The 19,842-nt window shown below is 39.0% G+C and overlaps 2 protein-coding genes across 5 annotated transcripts in view; one reads left to right on the forward strand and one right to left on the reverse strand.

Annotated features, from left to right (window-relative positions):
- The window catches only part of LOC5509439 (inositol 1,4,5-trisphosphate receptor), a 49,813-nt gene extending 34,331 nt beyond the window's left edge, over positions 1–15,482 (reverse strand). For all 4 annotated transcript variants that reach the window (XM_048733191.1, XM_048733189.1, XM_048733190.1 and 1 more), the window contains exons 1-14: positions 15,158–15,482; positions 14,999–15,069; positions 14,764–14,876; positions 8,351–8,437; positions 7,613–7,717; positions 7,262–7,315; positions 6,716–6,814; positions 6,389–6,472; positions 5,906–6,052; positions 3,706–3,801; positions 2,823–3,077; positions 1,778–1,938; positions 1,118–1,259; positions 373–531 (exon numbers count right to left, since the gene is read on the reverse strand). In XM_048733191.1, coding sequence (XP_048589148.1) covers positions 373–531; positions 1,118–1,259; positions 1,778–1,938; positions 2,823–3,077; positions 3,706–3,801; positions 5,906–6,052; positions 6,389–6,472; positions 6,716–6,814; positions 7,262–7,315; positions 7,613–7,717; positions 8,351–8,437; positions 14,764–14,876; positions 14,999–15,069; positions 15,158–15,246 — 1,662 coding nt within the window. In that variant the 5' untranslated portion in view covers positions 15,247–15,482. The remainder of the gene's footprint in view (positions 1–372; positions 532–1,117; positions 1,260–1,777; positions 1,939–2,822; positions 3,078–3,705; positions 3,802–5,905; positions 6,053–6,388; positions 6,473–6,715; positions 6,815–7,261; positions 7,316–7,612; positions 7,718–8,350; positions 8,438–14,763; positions 14,877–14,998; positions 15,070–15,157) is intronic.
- Positions 15,483–15,724: 242 nt separating this feature from the next.
- LOC5509428 (glycerate kinase) lies at positions 15,725–19,581 on the forward strand. Its single transcript, XM_001629904.3, has 3 exons — positions 15,725–16,215; positions 16,982–17,335; positions 18,024–19,581. The coding sequence occupies exons 1-3, from the start codon at positions 15,901–15,903 to the stop codon at positions 18,864–18,866; spliced, it is 1,512 nt and encodes a 503-aa protein (XP_001629954.3). The 5' UTR covers positions 15,725–15,900; the 3' UTR covers positions 18,867–19,581.
- The last annotated feature ends 261 nt before the right edge of the window (positions 19,582–19,842 follow it).

Below are 19,842 nucleotides of genomic sequence, written 5' to 3' on the forward strand. Positions count from 1 at the left end.
AATCATTGATATAAAGTGCCATCCTCAATAAAGAAAGCTTTGATAGTCTGCCAAACCTCAAGCCCGCACCGAACCATTTCTTAGGGCTTTACGAGCCAAGAGATACCCATAGTGCCCCGCGCAAGTTGGATAGAAGGAGAAGGGTGCGTGCGTCATATGTAACTCAGCAATCAGGTAAGCTTTTTAGCGTTTCAACAAAGGCTCACAAGAGTTTTACTTATTTGAGAATTGAATGCCTCTAGCGCTAAAATAAACTCAACAAAGGCACTCTTTAAAACAATCAGGCTAATTGTAAGCGGTTGTATTAGTCTTATGTACCTAGGTTTAACTGCCAAATGTAACTGGGCGTGGCACATTACGCGGTAACGTTACCTGGTTTTTCCTGTAATCTTGCTGAGAGTGACGCAGCACGCGGTAGCAGAGCCGGAAGATGTGCCTGAGAGGTGCGTTCCTCTGGTCAGACAGCTCTTCAATACGTAGCATCGGACCATTTCCTTTGTCAGTGAATGGAGCCTTGAGCAGATGAAACACCTAGAAGGGGAAACGTGTCATTTTGAGATACCGCAATGTGACTGTAATTCAGTCTTTCGACAGATTTTCCGGCAGAGACACATAGTACTAGCAGTTATATGTAGAGCGCCGGTACAACTGACATAAGACACAGAGAGGCAGAGAAATGTTCTGACTGATTCGCAAGCGCTGAATAGGTTGCTGTTTATTGTTGTTATTTTGTCACTAAAAGTCAGAACACGTTGGAGTTTGACGACCACCAAAGGTCACGTGATTTCTTAGTGCTTATTAGTCGCTTATTGTTCGGTAAAGGGATGTTGTGCTTGGGTGTTCAACATCAAGTAGAGCAAATCGGTCTTGAAGTCTGTGTGTGAGCTGATCATTACATCCAAACATCAAGGAAATGTTTACTCTGGGTAACAAAGTCAAGTCTACGATAACAAGCCAAGTGGCCTCGGTATTTGTTCGTCACGTCTTCTGGTGTCCGGCGTTGTGAGAAACTCTCAATGTATTTAACAATATCGTTTGGGACATGCGTTTGGGTCTTGGGCGATGTGACGGTCTCTTGCCACCCAGGGTAAGAGGGGGGGGGGGGGGTACTTCTGACCTCTTTGAGTATGTTCTGTTCCCGCATTAGTTTCTGCCTGTCTCTGTTGGGGTCTTGTACTTGAATGTTCAGCACATCTTCGCCTCCTGTATCATGCTCCGTCACGAAGTAAACCAGGTCCGTCAAGAGCTGCGTCACAAACCTGTACATACACCATTGGACACAAGACAGTTAACCTGCACGGCATACATCGTACTGCCTAGGTAGAGGGACTTTTATGAGTTATTACACACAAGACAGTGGAACTGTCTATTTACTTCTTCTACATAATACTTCGTGTTGGGTTCCAGTCTCCTAAAGCTGTCTTCATACCTTCTCTTGTGCTGTTTGAGTTCCCAGTCCCCCAAAGCAGTCTACATACCTTCTTTCGTGCTGTGTATAGTTCCCAGTCTCCCAAAGCAGTCTACATACCTTCTTTCGTGCTGTGTATAGTTCCCAGTCTCCCAAAGCCGTCTACATACCTTCTCTTGGCTGTGTATAGTTCCCAGTCTCCCAAATCCGTCTATATACCTTCTCTCGTGGTGTGTATAGTTCCCAATCCCCCAAAGCCGTCTACATACCTTCTCTTGTGCTGTGTGTAGTTCCCAGTCTCCCAAAGCTGTCTACATACTTTCTATCGTATTGTGTATAGCTTCGAGTCTCACAAAGCAGTATATATACCTTCTCTCGTGCTGTGTGTAGTTCCCAGTCTCTAGCTTGCTTGCAAAAGTCCCCAAGACCTTGCTTGCATCGTTAGCGAAGTCGAGATCTCTGACTTCCAAAGCAGGGACGGGAACGATCGCGAACGCTTCCTTATCTTCTTTGATGCTCGCGGTACCGATCTAATTGAGTGGAAAACTTAGAGAAATATGGATAGGGAAGCACATATTACGACACGTAAGTAACAGCACAGAGATACGTAAAATAAGAGCGGGAAAACTGCTCTGTATTTAACATGTTTTTTTTTTTGGCTACTGTTTTACCTTCACCCCACAAACTGTTGCGGGTAAACCAGAGCATAGGAGTTTCACAAAGCTAAATACCCAAGACGAGTTTCATCTCTGGTGCACTTATGTTGTTTGGCTTAATCCCCTATTTCAAACTGTTTTTCCATTATACTATCAACAAAGGCAGGGGAGTAAGGGTGGGTTCATGGAAAAAGTTAAAAGATTTTGGTATAGTTATTGTAACTTCGAAAAAAACGCACAACCTAATTCCCCAAATGCGCAGTCGACCGTTTGAATATCTTCTATTTAGTCTTTCTTGTTCTCTGAGAAATATATAAAGGAAAGAAATCCATGACTTGACTATGTCATTTGACTTCTTTTTGAAAGTGAGGTCCGCAACTAATATGTTCATATTTCATTGAACGATCTCATTCCTTAAGCCAAACAGATCACGCATGTTGTATGCTTATTTGTTTTCCTTGGATCTTGACTCCGACACATTTTCAATTACTGCCAAAAGAATATTTATAAAAAATGCTATAAAATTTATGACGAAAAGGAGTTGTGATTGACTATTCACTCTCTGTAAAAGCATTGTGTCTATTGAAAGTTTTGTCGAGGATGTGCATGATAATCTACGGCGGCAATTGATGTTTCCGTCGGCCCGCCAGAACGTTCGTTATCGACTGGAAGTAAAAACTTTTGTTATTGTCTTAACAAATAAGGGCAAACGTGAGAACATGTGCCTACGAATGTATGATATCCAGAAATGAACTCACCTTCAGCATAACCGGCCTCTCCTCTCCCTTGTCAATCGGGATTCCTGTGGAGTGGACCCACGTGTTTGTGCAGAGGTGACGAAGCCGCACGTAGGAGCACCGGGGGACGAGTGAGTCAGAGCGAGTCAGCGTCGTAGGGTCAAGCTCAAAGATGGAGGCGATGTCGTTACCGTGAGGGGCTGGGACGAGGTGGAAGACGGGGTCACTCCCCTTGAGTTTGTGTCGAGTAGCGTCTTTGGTGTTGTCATCGTCAGCCTGTAAGGTAAATAAATAGAGACATGATCAGGCGTGTTTTATCCATAGTAGTGGTAGCGGCCACTACTGGTCGCTGCCTATTAACAACGACCGTCAATTAGGATTAAATGTTTTGCTTTAAAAGGCTTCCTGGACACTAGAAGGTTTCGCCTTTAAGCTTAGATTGGTCGGTAGATTATTTTACTTTCAAAGGTCGGTGTAATTTTTTACAAATCTTAAGCTTTCTTTTACCGTTAGTCGATAATAAAAGTAATAAAGCACATTAGAGAAGTGCTCGGCTTTTTTCTTTACAAAAACACTTTCCCGATATCACTAACTCGAGAAACACAGGAGATATATTATACTTGAACATAAATGAATTTTAAAATACACATGTGCTAGTTGGGTTTGAATGCAAGCTTCTTTACAGTCTGCTAGCCGGCTCTCATTTGTGCATATTCTAAGCAGTTTTTTTGAGCTCGAAAATGCCGAAGTTCATTGGGGCCGTGGGTACAAAGGAATTCAGCATGCAAGCCGACCCAGTGCTCGTCGTCCCTTTACACGCCACAGGATTCCCGATAGTTGAAAACAAAACATTTCTAAATAATTATGACCAAATAAGAGCTGCCTAGCAGGCTAGCTGATTTACCTCCGCAGCTAGATAGTCTCCAGTTGCGAGATGCTTGAACCGGAAAAGACAATTCCAATGCCCTGCCCCTCCCCTACAGGGGTCATGTTGCACAACCTGAAAACAGAAATGTTTGAAAATGATCCATGTGGTGTGCGGGTAAAATCCATACCCTAAGGAGGGTGGTGTGGGGGTAAGATCCATACCCCAAGGAGGATGGTGTGGGATTGAAATCCTTACCCAAAGGAGGGTGGTGTGGGGGTAAGATCCATACCCCAAGGAGGATGGTGTGGGGGTAAGATCCTTACCCCAAGGAGGGTGCTGTGGGGGTAAGATCCTTACCCCAAGGAGGGTGCTGAGGGGGTAAGATCCTTACCCCAAGGAGGATGGTGTGGGGGTAAGATCCTTACCCCAAGGAGGGTGCTATAGGGGTAAGATCCTTACCCCAAGGAGGATGGTGTGGGGGCAAGATCCTTACCCCAAGGAGTGTGCTGTGGGGGTAAGATCCTTATCCCAAGGGGGGTGCTGTGGGGGATATATTACACACTTGGTGTAAAAAGAATACATTACCTCCTACACTTGAACATCCCTTAGCTACAGTTGCACAAAATTGGCCAAGTCATGTAAAAAGGGCCCAGATGGCATGGCCTGCCATTTCAAGGAAAGTGCAATCCTAGTGGGCCAAGGGGTATGCATGCATGGGTGGCTTTGCCCCTGATTGTCAGTGGGTGGCTTTACCCCTGATTTTTAGTGGGTGGGTTACCTCTGATTGTTAGTGGGTGGCTTTGCCCCTGATTGTTAGTGGGTGGGTTGCCCCTGATTTTTAGTGGGTGGGTTGCCCCTGATTGTTAGTGGGTGGGTTGCCCCTGATTGTTAGTGGATGGGTTGCCCCTGATTGTTAGTGGGTGGATTACCCCTGATTGTTAGTGGGTGGGTTACCCCTGATTGTTAGTGGGTGGGTTGCCCCTGATTGTTAGTGTGTGGCTTTACCCCTGATTGTTAGTGAGTTGCTTTACCCCTGATTGTTAGTGGGTGGCTTTACCCCTGATTGTTAGTGGGTGGCTTTACCCCTGATTGTTAGTGGGTGGGTTGCCCCTGATTTTTAGTGGGTGGGTTGCCCCTGATTGTTAGTGGGTGGGTTGCCCCTGATTGTTAGTGGGTGGCTTTACCCCTGATTGTTAGTGGGTGGCTTTACCCCTGATTGTTAGTGGGTGGGTTGCCCCTGATTGTTAGTGGATGGGTTGCCCCTGATTGTTAGTGGGTGGATTACCCCTGATTGTTAGTGGGTTGGTTACCCCTGATTGTTAGTGGGTGGCTTTACCCCTGATTGTTAGTGCGTGGGTTACCTCTGATTGTTAGTGGGTGGGTTGCCACTGATTGTTAGTGTGTGGCTTTACCCCTGATTGTTAGTGGGTGAGTTGCCCCTGATTGTTAGTGGGTCGGTTGCCCCTGATTGTTAGTGGGTGGCTTTACCCCTGATTGTTAGTGGGTGGCTTTACCCCTGATTGTTAGTGGGTGGCTTTACTCCTGATTGTCAGTGGGTGGCTTTACCCCTGATTGTTAGTGGGTGGGTTACCCTGGTTGTTAGTGGGTGGCTTGACCCCTGATTGTTAGTGCGTGGGTTACCTCTGATTGTTAGTGGGTGGGTTACCCTGATTGTTAGTGGGTGGCTTTACCCCTGATTGTTAGTGGGTGAGTTGCCCCTGATTGTTAGTGGGTCGGTTGCCCCTGATTGTTAGTGGGTGGCTTTACCCCTGATTGTTAGTGGGTGGGTTGCCCCTGATTGTTAGTGGGTGGGTTGCCCCTGATTGTCAGTGGGTGGGTTGCCCCTGATTGTTAGTGGATGGCTTTACCCCTGATTGTTAGTGGGTGGGTTGCCCCTGATTGTTAGTGGGTGGCTCTACCCCTGATTGTTAGTGGGTCAGTTGCCCCTGATTTTTAGTGGGTGGGTTGCCCCTGATTGTTAGTGGGTGGCTTTACCCCTGATTGTTAGTGGGTGGGTTACCCCTGGTTGTTAGTGGGTGGCTCTACCCCTGATTGTTAGTGGGTGGGTTGCCCCTGATTGTTAGTGGGTTGCTTTACCCCTGATTGTTAGTGCGTAGCTTTACCCCTGATTGTTAGTGGGTGGGTTGCCCCTGATTGTTGGTAGCATGCATGGGTGGCTTTGCCTCTGAGAAGGTGGGTAGGTTAGTGGGTGGGATACAGGTAGGGTAGTAGGTACCTCCACTTCCCAGAGAGCTTTTGAGCTGGTGGCCGAGGTGGCTGTCTGCCTAGCAGTGGTTCGGAGGAAGATATAGGATTTTTTCTTGAAGTCATCACAGGTAAGAAACTTCTCTTGCTCAGCATGGAAGAGGCGTACAACATCTCCCTACAAACACATATTATTTTGCTATACAATTAGATACCATGCTTTTAGATATGATCAATATGATTGGTGTTAAGGAATGTTGATCAACCGCCACTCCTTTGTTATTGTTTATCATTGAAAATACAACGGTTTATTCACAAGGAAACTTCAAAATAACTAATAAAGTCTGATATTGACTATACTTGATTGAAAATATCTTAGTCAAATGCTTGAATTAGCGGATGGAAATGGATGCTTTGTGTGACTCGCCATTGAACAGGAGCATAAAATAATGGCGAGATGGGCCCTTTTTAACATTGTTTCTAAGCTCAGGTGAGTGAATGTTTTTACTCTTACCCCTTTAAGAATGTCCTCATCATTCTCGTCATAAGAGAGGAAGAGGGAAATTTTCCAGCTAGTTTGACAGTTCACACAGTTCACCTAAGGAGAATAAATGTCACAGATCTATTCAAAGACTGCTAGCTTGCTTTCTAGTAAGATTTGAGAATTCAGGATTTCTGTGGCTTGCAAAAAAGAGAGACAGCTTGTTCTCTTGTATTTTTGACTTCCATAGGAGTCCCAAAACAACAGAAAAAGTAATTTCAGAATTAATACATTACAGGTAGTAAGCAAGCTGAGTTATTTATAAATGAAAAATTGCATTTTTATTCACATTTAGATTACCTCCTTACACCCTGGGTTGTCAATAAGCTCTTGGTTACTTGCATGCAAGGGTTGGCCAGCATTGACAGGATTTAAAATGACCATATCACCAACCACAACCTGGGAAAAAACATGTGTCATTCAATTAAAATGACCATATACCAACAACAACCTTGGAAAAAACATGTCATTCAATTAAAATGACCATATCACCCACAACCTAGGAAAAAACACATGTCATTCAATTAAATGACCATATCACCAACAACAACCTCGGAAAAAACACGTTATTCAACCAAAAGTTTCAGAAAAGTTGGACATGAGTTTTGTGTGTGTAATTTTCACCACAAAGTCAGCTCTAATCTATTTGGTAAGCTTTTATTTCTGTGCACTCAACGTTTTGTTTAATATTGGTGACAGTTTCAATTTTAAAAGTTTTTTTTTAATTCTGGGTAAATTGGTAAAAGGCACAAAAACTTTTATGTTACCATTAGCATGAAACACTTATCACCATGATTATCATGATTCAAGGGACGAGGGTTTGAGACAAATTTAAAAAAAACTCACATTATCTCCAGCTGCTCTTAGTTTATAAAATGGCACAATATAGAACCAAGACCCCTGAAATGGATTGAAACAAGGCAAATATCATATAAAATAACACTAGAAATCATCAAATCACATAATTTTTATATAACCCTTTTTACATTACCCAACCAGTCATACCTTTGTCTCACCAACCCCTAGGATAGTTTTACTTCAAAGTGATATCTAGAGTTGAATAAACTACATATCCCCATTACCCTGTCATACCCGTATAACACATTCACTTTTCACTTAACACTGCTCTACCCCACATCCTTTATTAACATGGCATCATTCTGCGGTGCACTTTCCAGGCAGGCCTCTTTAACCAACCTCATTTCCATTTGGGTCTAAGGTGACACGCATGGCATTTTTCTCTCGTAGTGCAGGGAGCCGCTTATTTACAGTCAAGAACTTGTTGCTTTTAACATGAAGCAGCTATTAAAGATTAAAGAATTGAATTATTCAGGTGCGACATTCAAATGTTGATGTGTTTCTATAACAAAAGTATCTATGTAGGCATACTCAGGCATTAGACACACCTGACAACTCGTCAGTAAAGATACAGACTACTCCCCACACTTAACAACAGAAAGAATGAGGGTTAGTGGGTAATCACTTTCACTTGAGATGGTATCTTGTTATCTTCACAAGCAGACATGACACGAAGTTGAGACCTGAGCCTGTTGCTTGAAAAATAAAGCCCTTGTCGTTAAGCTTATACAGAAGTTTCCAACAGAAAACTCAAGCCTCAGTATATCCCACATTTTCAGGGTTGTATAAAATCATGAAAGAAAACTGATGATGATATTGATAATCCATTTTTTTCACATTTTGTTAATTGGTTTCTACTTCAACAGAAACTGAGATGAAAATATACATGAAGGGTATATAATTAACAGAAAAGAGGATAAACATCTGGATATCCTATTGCCATAGAAGATGTTGGGTTACAGGAAATTCAAGTAAAACTGGGATAATCCGAACAAAATTGGGATGGTTACTATTGCAATTAAGTCTTTTCTTTGCTTCTTGAGGTAGAGTGCATCATTTGAATCATTGGAATCTTACCTGGATAACACTGCCATATTGTACAACACTACTCAGCATCTTTTTGTATTCACTCTCATTTTGCTTCTTCTCAAGTTCTGCAGCATGCTAAACACAACAGAAAGGGAATACAGATTTCCTTTAGAAGAAGCTAAACATAACAGAAATAGAATACAGAATTCTGTTAGAACCTGCAAAAAACAGGCTAGTATTTTTTGTCCATAATATAGGAATATGTAAAAACATTTCAAGAGCTACTGTATGACTCAGCTGTCTTGATCCTGTCCTAGCACATCTGTTTTCTTAGAAGGGGGAACTAAATACACCAATCTGGTTCAAATAAATATCATGTGGCAATTCTGCATTGGAGCTGTTTTTCTTCAGTAAATACAGAAATCTACTATGCTGCAATATTTTTGCCGTTGTTTCTAAAATAAAGGCATAATTATTTCTTTAAAACAGATTTTCAAAGCAAGAGAAACCTGTCACCTCAATGAGGAGGATAATTCTGTCTGTTTAAATGCAGCCTTATTTGATTCATCAAATAATGTTCCTATGAGTCTATAATTGTAAGCCCAATTATGGGCTTATAATTGTAAGCCCAATGATGGGCTACACAACTACAGTCTCTGAAAATCTATTGATACTAGACAAAATAACAGTCTGAAATGCAGGTGTCTCTGCATTTATTGTAGGAATGTCTCTTCTAGTGCTTGTAATCAATGTAAAAGGCTCACTTTTTAAGGGGCACTCTCAAGCTTGTTTAAAAAAAATTAAAAATAAAATATCAAAAACTGTGCAACAAAACAAGTAAAATATTCCCGATTACTTTGCCCAAGCATAATAAAATAAACCAATTCTCTGTAAAAGGGATTTTGGTTGGTGTTTTAATGCAATTCAATGTTTGCATAATATACAGCCTGTTCTGAAACCTAAAAGCACTATTTTCTATCCACACAATGTGAGGCATTCAAACTACAATACTGTAGTTATCTTAAAGATCAAATGCAATTTAATAAACTTGAATAGTTATTTTAAGTACGTATTCTGCAGGATTTTGCCTCTTATTGAGAGAGCTAAAATAACATATTTCACCATGCAAGTGCCCTTTTAACTTGACAAAATAATACATGAAACAAAAACATTTTCTAATTTCACATTGACAATTAAAATTAAATAAGCAAGTTTAATCTATAAAACATAGGCTCTGAAAAAAGGTATGGGAAATTATTTTTGTCTTAATTTAATACTGTTGCCAGGACACAAAACCAATGCAATAAAAAATGTGACACTAAATACACAAGCTAATCATTGCCCTTCAAGCAGAAAAACATCACATGCACACAAAAAAAAAAACAGTTGAAGTTAAGGGAACAAGTGTACATTTAATTGGATATGTAACAAATTCCAATATTTTCTCCAAGTATAAAATGGCTACAAAGCTTGTTCTTATCGTACATTCTATTATTCACCAATTGAACAACTTGATTAAATTTGATAGCTATTTACTTTGCTTAAGAGCATTTACTTAGAAAAACAAAAAGGGGATTTGAACAATAATAAAAAAAAACGGAAATGAGAATTTATAAAGTGAAAATAAACCCTTCACAATCATCAAACTTGAAGGGCACATAAATCTGGCCATATAAATACAGCATACTAAAGGAAACAATTTAAACACCAAAATAGAAAATGATACCTTGGGATAATGAAATAAAAATTTAATTGATATAGCTCTTTATAAATATTCATAACTGCCAGCTTGATTTCTGTAAAATTTATAAATATTGGCAAACATGTCTTAACAATTATGCATAAAATATCCTAAATAAAGAAAATGTTGTTTAAAAGTGTGTATGAGGCTGCAAAAAGAAGAGATCAAAAGCATGAATATAAAGCTAAAAGTCACTAGCTAGATTGCCAATAATTAGTTTATTTTTAGTAAACGCTGAGCATGATCGAAAGGTTAACTTAGGTTTCCTCCACTATATCTCCCATTTCCAATAAAATAGAAATGAGGAATATGAGAGAAAACAAAACACTGAAAGGGATGAAGTCTTAACTTTACTGCAAAATGCAGAGAAGACACAATCTCTATGAATAGAAATTTAAACAAGAAATAAACTAGAAATCTTGAGAAAAAAAAACAGTAACAAAATGACAAATTTAGGAAGGAAAAACAATTACAACATAAAAATGGGTGATGCAATATTATCAGTAACATTGAAGTTTTTACTGCTGAACAAACACACAATTGGAAAAGCTGTCACAACTAGAAAAGCTTACATACATGTTCCCTAAAGAAAATATTCAAATTAAAATAATAATAAATGTGTAAAAGATGAAAAAATAATAAAGAAAAGGAAGAAAAAAACGAAATTGTGAATAAGTACATAAATAATGAATGACAATATCAATAAAATACTCTAAATCGTAACATTATGGTCTACCGTCAAAGCTATATGCCTCAGGAGGTCTCTTTTTTCTTTTGTCTTGAATGGTATAGGAGGCCTTAATAGAGAGAGGGGGCTTATTCTACAATCTTACATTCCTGCTTAGGACACTTATGTATTTTTGGCCCTTACAAAAGCACACATGAAGCTTTAACTTATACCTCATTCACACCAAAAAGTTAAACATGTTTAAAGGTTGTTTAACTAAACGTGTTTAGAATTTGGACCCTTCACACCGCGCGCTCCCCCAACTAAACATGGTTTAAACGTGTTTAAACTAAAATACCTTGCGAGGTAGTTTAAACCCTGTCTAACAAAGATGGCAGATAAAGGAGTGTGGGAAGAGGAGGCGAACGTGGGAACACGAGGAAAGGCACAATTTATCAAGCAAGGAGCAAGAAAAACGTTTAGCAGTGGCTGAAAGGTTGTATGAGAAAAAAACAAGAGAGGAGAATTTGTGCATTTCCAGTCAACAAACCACAAACTCTTACATTTTAACACTCAAAATATTATTATTTGGGAGATGTGTGTCTAAAAACTAAGTTAAAAAAGAAGAACCACTGAATAATGAAGTAAATTTTGGTTAGAATTTGAAGCCAAAGTATTTAATTTTCAAACTGTCTTCTGTGCGTGTGCTGACATTGCACTGGAATGATGCCACAAGCGTGCGCTGTTTGGATCTTTTAGGCAAAACTAGTCTAGTTTTGGTGTGAACGCCTTCGAAGTAAAACAAGGTTAGTGTAAACTCAGTTCAAGTTAAACCAGTTTGGTTAAACTGGTTTAGTTGGTGTGAATGGAGTATTAGTGTATAATTACCCTTACATGAATTTTTCATATTCATACCCTTTTTAAATTCTAAACCAAGCAAAAATCCTTCCTCTTGGAAAAGTGTTACATTACATTTTTTCGGCTCAGACGCGAAAACAGAGAGCCAGAGAGCAAGCCTATTCCTGAGACAGAGAGCAAGCCTATTCCTGAGCCAGAGAGCAAGTCTATTCCCGAGCCAGAGAGCAAGTCTATTCCCGAGCCAGAGAGCAAGCCTATTCCTGAGCAAGAGAGAGAGAGCAAGTCTATTCCTGAGCCAGAGAGCAAGTCTATTCCTGAGCCAGAGACAGGGCTTATGTAATTACGTGGAAAAAAACTCAAAATTATGCGGGATTCTTTGCTAAGTTACGCGGAAAATCAATCATTACGCGCTAAATTACACAGGATTTTGCAATACATTTTTCTTTAAAAATCAAAATTTTGCGGGATTCTTTTCTGAATTACGCGCTAAATTACAAGGAATATCAACTGTTATGCCCAGACTACATTTTGTACCAAAGGAAAGCACGAAATAACTTGAAAAGGTTAATTTTTATTTTATTATTAGTCCTAGGCCTTCGTGGTTTAGCAAAGAACGCCTAGTCATTTTATTTGTTTTAGAAATTCAGTTCAAAATATCGCACTCTTACTAAGAATCTCTCTCTTTTTTTACGAGAAATAGGTGAGAACCCTAAAAGACGCATCAGCTGTACACTTAAATGTTTTGTCTTTCAAAATTTAGCCAAATTACGCTGGATTACGCGGAAATTTGTAGATTACGCGGATTACGCGGAGAAAGCCTAATTACGCGCTTCCGCACAAGTGCGTAGTTCCGGAAGTCCTGCAGAGAGCAAGTCTATTCCTGAGCCAGAGAGCAAGTCTATTCCTGAGCCAGAGAGAGCAAGTCTATTCCTGAGCCAGAGAGCAAGTCTATTCCTGAGCCAGAGAGAGCAAGTCTATTCCTGAGCCAGAGAGCAAGTCTATTCCTGAGCCAGAGAGCAAGTCTATTCCTGAGCCAGAGAGCAAGCCTATTCCTGAGCCTAAGAAGAATTGTATTCCTGATTTTGAATTGCAGTAGTGTATTAGATTGGAGTCAATTTTTCAAGTTCATTACCATTCATGTGACAAAAGCTTATCTCTGGGCATGGGTAATTTATTGAAATGGAAGTCATTTTTTCACGTCTAGTCCAAGAGCAACTTGAGGTTTTTTTGGCACATTTGCGTTATCCATGTTTTTTTGAATAATCTCTCACTACCATAAATGTTTCACATTTTACAATTGATCACCAGAATGGCACATGCTCTATAACTGTTCTTGAAAATCCACAGTGCCTAGTCTCCTTGTAACCTCTTAAGTTGTAATCACACAATACTAGTCTCTCTGCCATAGCTCTGAACATTTTCCTAGCTGAAAGATATCACTAATATACCTCTAAGAGGGAAATTATTGGAGATGGAAGGGCTTTATATCCAAAACTATCAAATGCAGTCACAATGTGATTAATGAGACATGAGGCCCTAGTGATTAAACTTCCAATCATTTGAACATTTTGTTTTGGTTAAAAAAAATAGACATAAAAAACATTTAGCTGGATTTCAAAATTCAAATTTCTTCATGGTCTACAAAATTATGTCATCAAAATAGATTGTTTCTTTTTACACAGTCATTCATTCATTAAAAATATTTCTTTGTCTGGGGTTGTGGACCATTTAACTCATGTGTTGTCTGTTTGGAACCCCAATGAGTACTGTAGGTGTATGATGGAGCTTTAATGAGGCTAACCAGTGAATGTTTAACTAGCACAGAACTTTGTAATCTAACATAAGGTCCACTTTATCAACACATGAAATCATTGAATTGGTATGTGTGGGACATAATTTTGGTTTTATGTAAAAATAAGCAATGTTTTTAAATCAATGGTAGTTCAGCATATTTGCATATAATTAGAATGTGGACTTAAATGCTAAATAAGTATGTGCCAGAATAATAAATGTTTTGTAAAACAGACAAAACTTCAGCTGGAAAGCAGAAAATAGTGAATCCTATTTTTTCCCAAAAATTGAGATTTCTCTAGCAAAATAGGTCTCAAACTTGACGTAATGTCCTACTCATTTTACAAATGCATGAAACATTAAAAAATCTTATCACTATTGAATAACATTCTTATAAATAACTTAAAAGGAAAAACAAATTCTCTTCCATTTTAATATTTCCTAATGACAAGAAAAATAAAGACAATCAACGTAAACTCAAATATTTAATTGCTCTTATACCTGGAATACCAGTGTTATATTCACAGCAATTTTACAAATAATAAGAACACTGTCAGAAATTGTATTGTTTTAATATAAGCAGATATCAATTGTTGTGTTTAGATATTGTGGCACTCTCTGACTTAGAGTATGCAGGAAGTAGGGGATATTGACAAAACATGCACAAAATTTCAGACTTATTTTCCTGGATTTCATGTAATCAAGCAGTGCAAGAGATAACAATGAGCAAATAGCAAAGTTTCTATCCATCACGTAAACAAATAAAATGCAAATGATTTTGAGACACCTCCCTGAGAAAAAATCACAGTTCCACTTTCTATTCCATTTATATTCCCATTAACAATAAAAGAAAAGAAAAAATGATCACATCACACAATCTTTCACCCTATAGCAAATAAAAAAAGGAACAAGGCATATCTGTAAATTAGAATCTACCATTTATATAAGCTATTAAATCTAAATCATTCTTTGCATATATCTGTCACTTTGAAAAAAAAATAGATATCTATCTGTCATATATAGATGACCATGCCCCTAGCTAGAGACATTTCGTAGGCCAGAATTTGATAGGATTAAAAAGGCAACTTTGAGATCTTATTTCAGAGTGGAAATAGTCAGTTGTAGATAAAGATGTGCAAATGCAAATAGCCATTTCGTACACGGCACAGTAAATTAGTGTACACAATAGGCGAAACTAAACGTTTTCAAAGGGTGGATAAAAAACAGATTAACCAATTTCAATACGCCATATCGCGAACTTATATTAGGAATAAGTTAATCATAAAGTGTGCGCGTCCCATTATGTATTCATTTCACCCATCTAAATTTTAATCTCAATTGGAGCTCAAATGAAATGTGAATGATTACGGGAAAAAACTAAAGACTCGACTTCCTTATACTCACGTGAAGTTTTTTTAACAGGACGGCGTCTGTTGCCGAAGTGGTTGGTTTTGCTGCTTTCCAAAACTGTTTTTGGGCAGAATATCTGTTCATAGGGCAAATTTTGAAGAGGCAATCTGCAAAAAAAAAAGTAAACACTATAATTTGGTTCATTTTACAGTGCTTAGCTGAGAGCTGTTAAATCTATTGTGTAGATAATCTAAGGGAAGTTTCTAAAAAAGGAAAGAATTAAACATACCGCGAAATTTCTTTGGAGGATTTGAAAGATCACCGGCACAAGGTTGAACGACGCATCGATCATCAATTAGTCTGAAAAGAACAAGCCAAAGGCTGTGACTTTTGCCATAAATAGCGATAATCCGAGCTCCAGTGAGTTGTCTACGGCCTCAGAGCTTACCCAAGGGTGCTAATAAAACCAGTGACATTTCCTTCAGCATACAGGGAGACGATATCCCCAATATGAAGGAACGAAGTTACTTGAGTCATCTTGGAAAGCGATCCCACAACTTTCTCTTCGAATTTCCGCGCCAAACTCTTTCAGCTCACAAGAAAATCCATGTTATCAGGGGGATAGCTTGATAACTGCATTGGTCAACAATTAGGCAGCCATTAGGGCAACGCATCTACAAAGGAATTCGCATAGAAAACAAACAATGTAGCGGGAAAGAAGTAAAGAGCTTGAGCCCTGACTTAGACTCTCTATCATGTGAGGAGAATACACAACTAACCGAGGGACTGGGCCGAACATCGGCCTCTATTCAACCATGGGTGGGAGGGGTAATCTAGTTAAATAATATAGTCTAAAATCTAACTGGATCGTTCTAAATTGATCACCGAAATATCCTTTAAGGGTGGGAATGTGAAATAAATGAGCCTTCTGTGTAAAATTCAATGACTAAACTATCACAGAATAGAAAATTAGTTTGGATAGACATTTTGTATTAACACCCTCCCCACTTTAAATTTTTTGATATAGAATGTCACAACAGTCTCAATGTTTAGATGAAGTGGGCCTTATATTTTGTTAATTCTCCGAGTTTCGTTTATATTTCTTTGCCTTGTATTTTCAACACGTTAACCTAGATACTAGCTTAGCTTTTTATTATTAATTGGACAAGTTCGCTGCTTATTTTCCCAAAAATGTACCGACAAATTCGATTCTTCCATTCCTCCCGACGACTATTTCACTCTCCAAATCTTCGTTCAGATGCAATTGGGATATTTCGTTCGGCTCTCAAAGCCGTAACTCCACAGGAAATGGTGAAAAATGCGCTGTCACTCAGCAAAACAAGACTCCGTGTACAAGGAAGCGAGTATATGGTTTATAAAAACGTCTACGTTGTCGCATTTGGGAAAGCAGTCCTTGGAATGGCTAGGGCAGTCGAAGATGTTCTCGGACACAACATTATTCGTGGCGTCGCAAGCATTCCCTGTGGTCTCCAAGATGCTATTAAAGTAAGAGCCATTTGACGCTATTATCTCCGCGTTTAAAAAAATACCCTTAATGTACTAGTGTTAGAGTTAAATTAGCATGATAAAGGTATGTTTTGATTGTATATAGCAGACTTATTGTTTAAAGTGTAAAGGTTGATGATGACTACAAATGACAAGGGGAAATGATGATTTTGTTTAGACATATTCTTGCTTTACTGGTAGTATGATTCCTCAGCAGGGATGAGATTAAGGCATTGTAGGAGGAATAACTTGTGGAAGGTTGTTTAAAAAAAGTTCCTGTTTTCTGATGTCATGTTCCAACTTAGCCCAGACCCAGACTGGCTACTGCTTGCCTCTTGGCAGGATTTGAAGCAGGGGGCTTTTTGTTCACCCATTAAGCAGACCATTTTCTCTTAGGTTACACGTCCTCTAACTCACAATGGTAATTAATTTCTTAGTGTTTTTCTCATTGAGACCTTCCTCAGGGCCATGGGCATGCTCAGGGAAGGGGTGTAGGTGTGTATGTGTGTGCATGTCGGAGGTTCTCTGCTTACTTCATGAGCCTAGACAATCATCAAATAATAGAGAATTAAAGATAATGAAAATTTTCACGATTCACAGATGTTTTTTTTTATTTTGGCCATCAAATATTATATGGCTTACAAATCAAAGAGATGGTAGTGGTCCATGGAATAATCAAGATAATGTTTATATTGTCCTTATTATCATAAACAAAAAGCACCATGCAAGAATTACAAAAACACCATTCTATTCTGATTTTGTCCAGGAATCTGGAAATGAGGATTTTATCAAGAGCACCCTGCTAAGACCTGGAAGCCCTATCCACATCATTGAGGGAGCAAAGCACAATCTCCCAGATGACAGGGCGCAGTATGCTGCCACTGAGATACAGAACATAGCAATTCAAGTGACAGAGAATGACATCCTTTTGGTCCTGATATCCGGTGGTGGCTCTGCATTACTTCCGTCACCCATAGATGCTATTACACTACAAGAGAAGCTCAAGACAATAAAGGCTGTAGCATCGAGTGGAGGGACAATTGTTGATCTTAATACTGTCAGGAAAAATCTGTCAAAACTCAAGGGAGGGAAGTTGGCACAGTTAGCCTATCCCGCTAAGGTAAGATTTTTGATGTGGTTATGAAACTTGCGTGATCCAGGGCTGGATTCATAGAAAGCCAAGTGGTCAAGTCTGAACAGTCAAGTATTGTTAACAATCATCTCCTCCTTTGACAATTCGTGTAGAATTCTTAAATCAAAAGCTAAGAGCTATTTTAAAATTAAAGTTCGTATAATTTAAGTCACTTTATTTTTTGTAAGAACAAAACACTTATTTTCACCAATAACTGAAACAAGACTAATATATTGCAACACCAAAATGTTGTTCCTTAGCAGCAGCTACAGTTAGATCAAAGTTTTTTTAAATTGTGAAAATTTTGAATTTAAGTGATAGCATAAGGAGATTAGAGATATCAATGAATGAACCATTTTGGAGGATATTGCTTTGATTCCTTCAGATGCACTTTAAGCAGAATAAGGAAATTAAAATCAAATCCTCTGACTCAAGAATCCTATCAAATTAATTTCCTTTATCAGGCCCCTCCAGCCCCATATACATTAATTTAAAAATCAAATTTATTTCCTTTATTATGCCTCATTTTCATTTGATGGACAAAGACCTCACAATTTATGTTGATTTAACCTAATTTTTTGTTTCCTATAATGTGATACATCATGCATTGTTTGACTCAAAAGTAGTTATAGAATTAAGTTCACAGCAACTTCTTTATATTTCTTCTACTTCACAGGTAGTCACCCTTATCCTATCAGATGTAATTGGTGATCCACTTGACATTATCGCTAGTGGACCAACTGTTCCAGATCAATCCAACCCACGTGACTGCCTGGAAATATTTAGAAAACTCAAGGCTGAAGAAAAGGTTCCTAAATCTGTCATGCAATACTTACAAGGAATGGCAGACCAGCCAAAACCTGAGTCTCAAGATAATAGAGAGTTTGCTAATGTCCACAATGTCCTTGTTGGGACCAATAGGATAGCGGTGAAGGCGGCAGCTGCAGAGGCAGCTAATCTTGGGTACACTCCCATTATCGCATCAACCACACTTGAAGGTGAAGCAGGTGAGGTGGGCAAGTCCTTTGCTAATCTTGCCAGCATCGCTCTCACTGGAAACCCCATTCCAGGCAATTCCCCTGTGGCCGACAAGGACCTGACCAGTGAAAACGTGATAAACCAAATCAAAGGTGCTCAAAAGCCGCTGTGTGTGATTGGCGCAGGAGAAACTACAGTCACCATTAAGGGGACAGGCAAAGGTGGTCGCAATCAGGAGATGGTGCTTTCCTCAGCCTTATTAATGCAACAGGCTCCGCAAATATTTTCCAAGGAAGATGGGGTGGTATTCCTAAGTGCTGGGACGGATGGCCAGGATGGCCCAACTCCTGCTGCAGGAGCACTGGCGACGCCCAGTCAAGTGAATGAAGCGACAAAACATGGTCTTAGTGCTCAAGAGTTCATAGATAATAATGACTCCTATACTTTTTATTCCAATTTTTTGAATGGCCGGGACCATGTTGTTACTGGTTTAACAGGTACTAATGTTATGGATATTCAGGTTTTGTTAGTAGATAAATGAACTTTATGATTCCAGGCTCTAATACACTAGTTTTTGAGACAATTCTAAACTTTACTTTATTGAGAGTATACTTGTATTTGACTTTAATTTATTTGAAAATGTTAGTTAGGCGAGACTATTTTTTTTCTAGGCTGCTTGCAATACCTTATGGCATATGCCCATTATACAACAAGTGTTACAAGTTTATTCCTTTGCCACACAGGTATAGATGACTTGATAACGTTATATTATGTTACATTTTTTTTTACATTTTTCTTGAAAAGGTGGTTTGGCAGGGGGTACCCTTAGAAACCACAAGACTTTTTGAGTAGGGACCCCCTACAGACTCTACAACATGTCTGTTGCATATGAGGGTCTGCCCCAAGAGGGAATCAGGGCTGCCGGGTGCCCCATATCTTAGGTTTGACAAATGACTACAACCTTTCTATGAAATCTGAATAATTGGTTATCGTCCAATCTGTGTAATTATGGTTGTATATGATGTATTGATGATTTCAAAATGTTGTAAGGTAAAGCAAGGATCTGATTTTGATGCTTCTGGTGAAATTTGGCTTACCTTAGGAAAAATACCTATTGATAGTGTTCCATCCAGAGGGGTGAGGGAGGGGGGGGGGCTGTATCCCAGTTTTCACTGGCTGCTCTTTTTTCCGGGATTTTAAACAAATGTATAGAAGTGTTTTCGTGTTTTTCTTTAATAAAACATATCAACCTTCCATATTGTGGTATTTTTCATATTGTGGTATAATGTTTATGTGTTCACAAGTATCTTCGATTTTGCTAGAAACGCCTGTAAATTATCGTGACGCAAATATTTCTGCGCACTCCTTTTCTACATTTTGTGCGGTCTTATTCTTGCGCACATGAAAAAGAAAATGGTGCAACAACTTTTCGCTAAAATAAAAATTTGCGCTTAGGGTAAGTTACTTTGAAAGGCCGTGAGAAGTATGTGTACTGAGCAAGCGAAAACGTGGCGAAT

The sequence above is a fragment of the Nematostella vectensis genome, chromosome 10 (genome assembly GCF_932526225.1).
Source record: "Nematostella vectensis chromosome 10, jaNemVect1.1, whole genome shotgun sequence".
In the NCBI taxonomy this organism is placed as follows: domain Eukaryota; kingdom Metazoa; phylum Cnidaria; class Anthozoa; order Actiniaria; family Edwardsiidae; genus Nematostella; species Nematostella vectensis.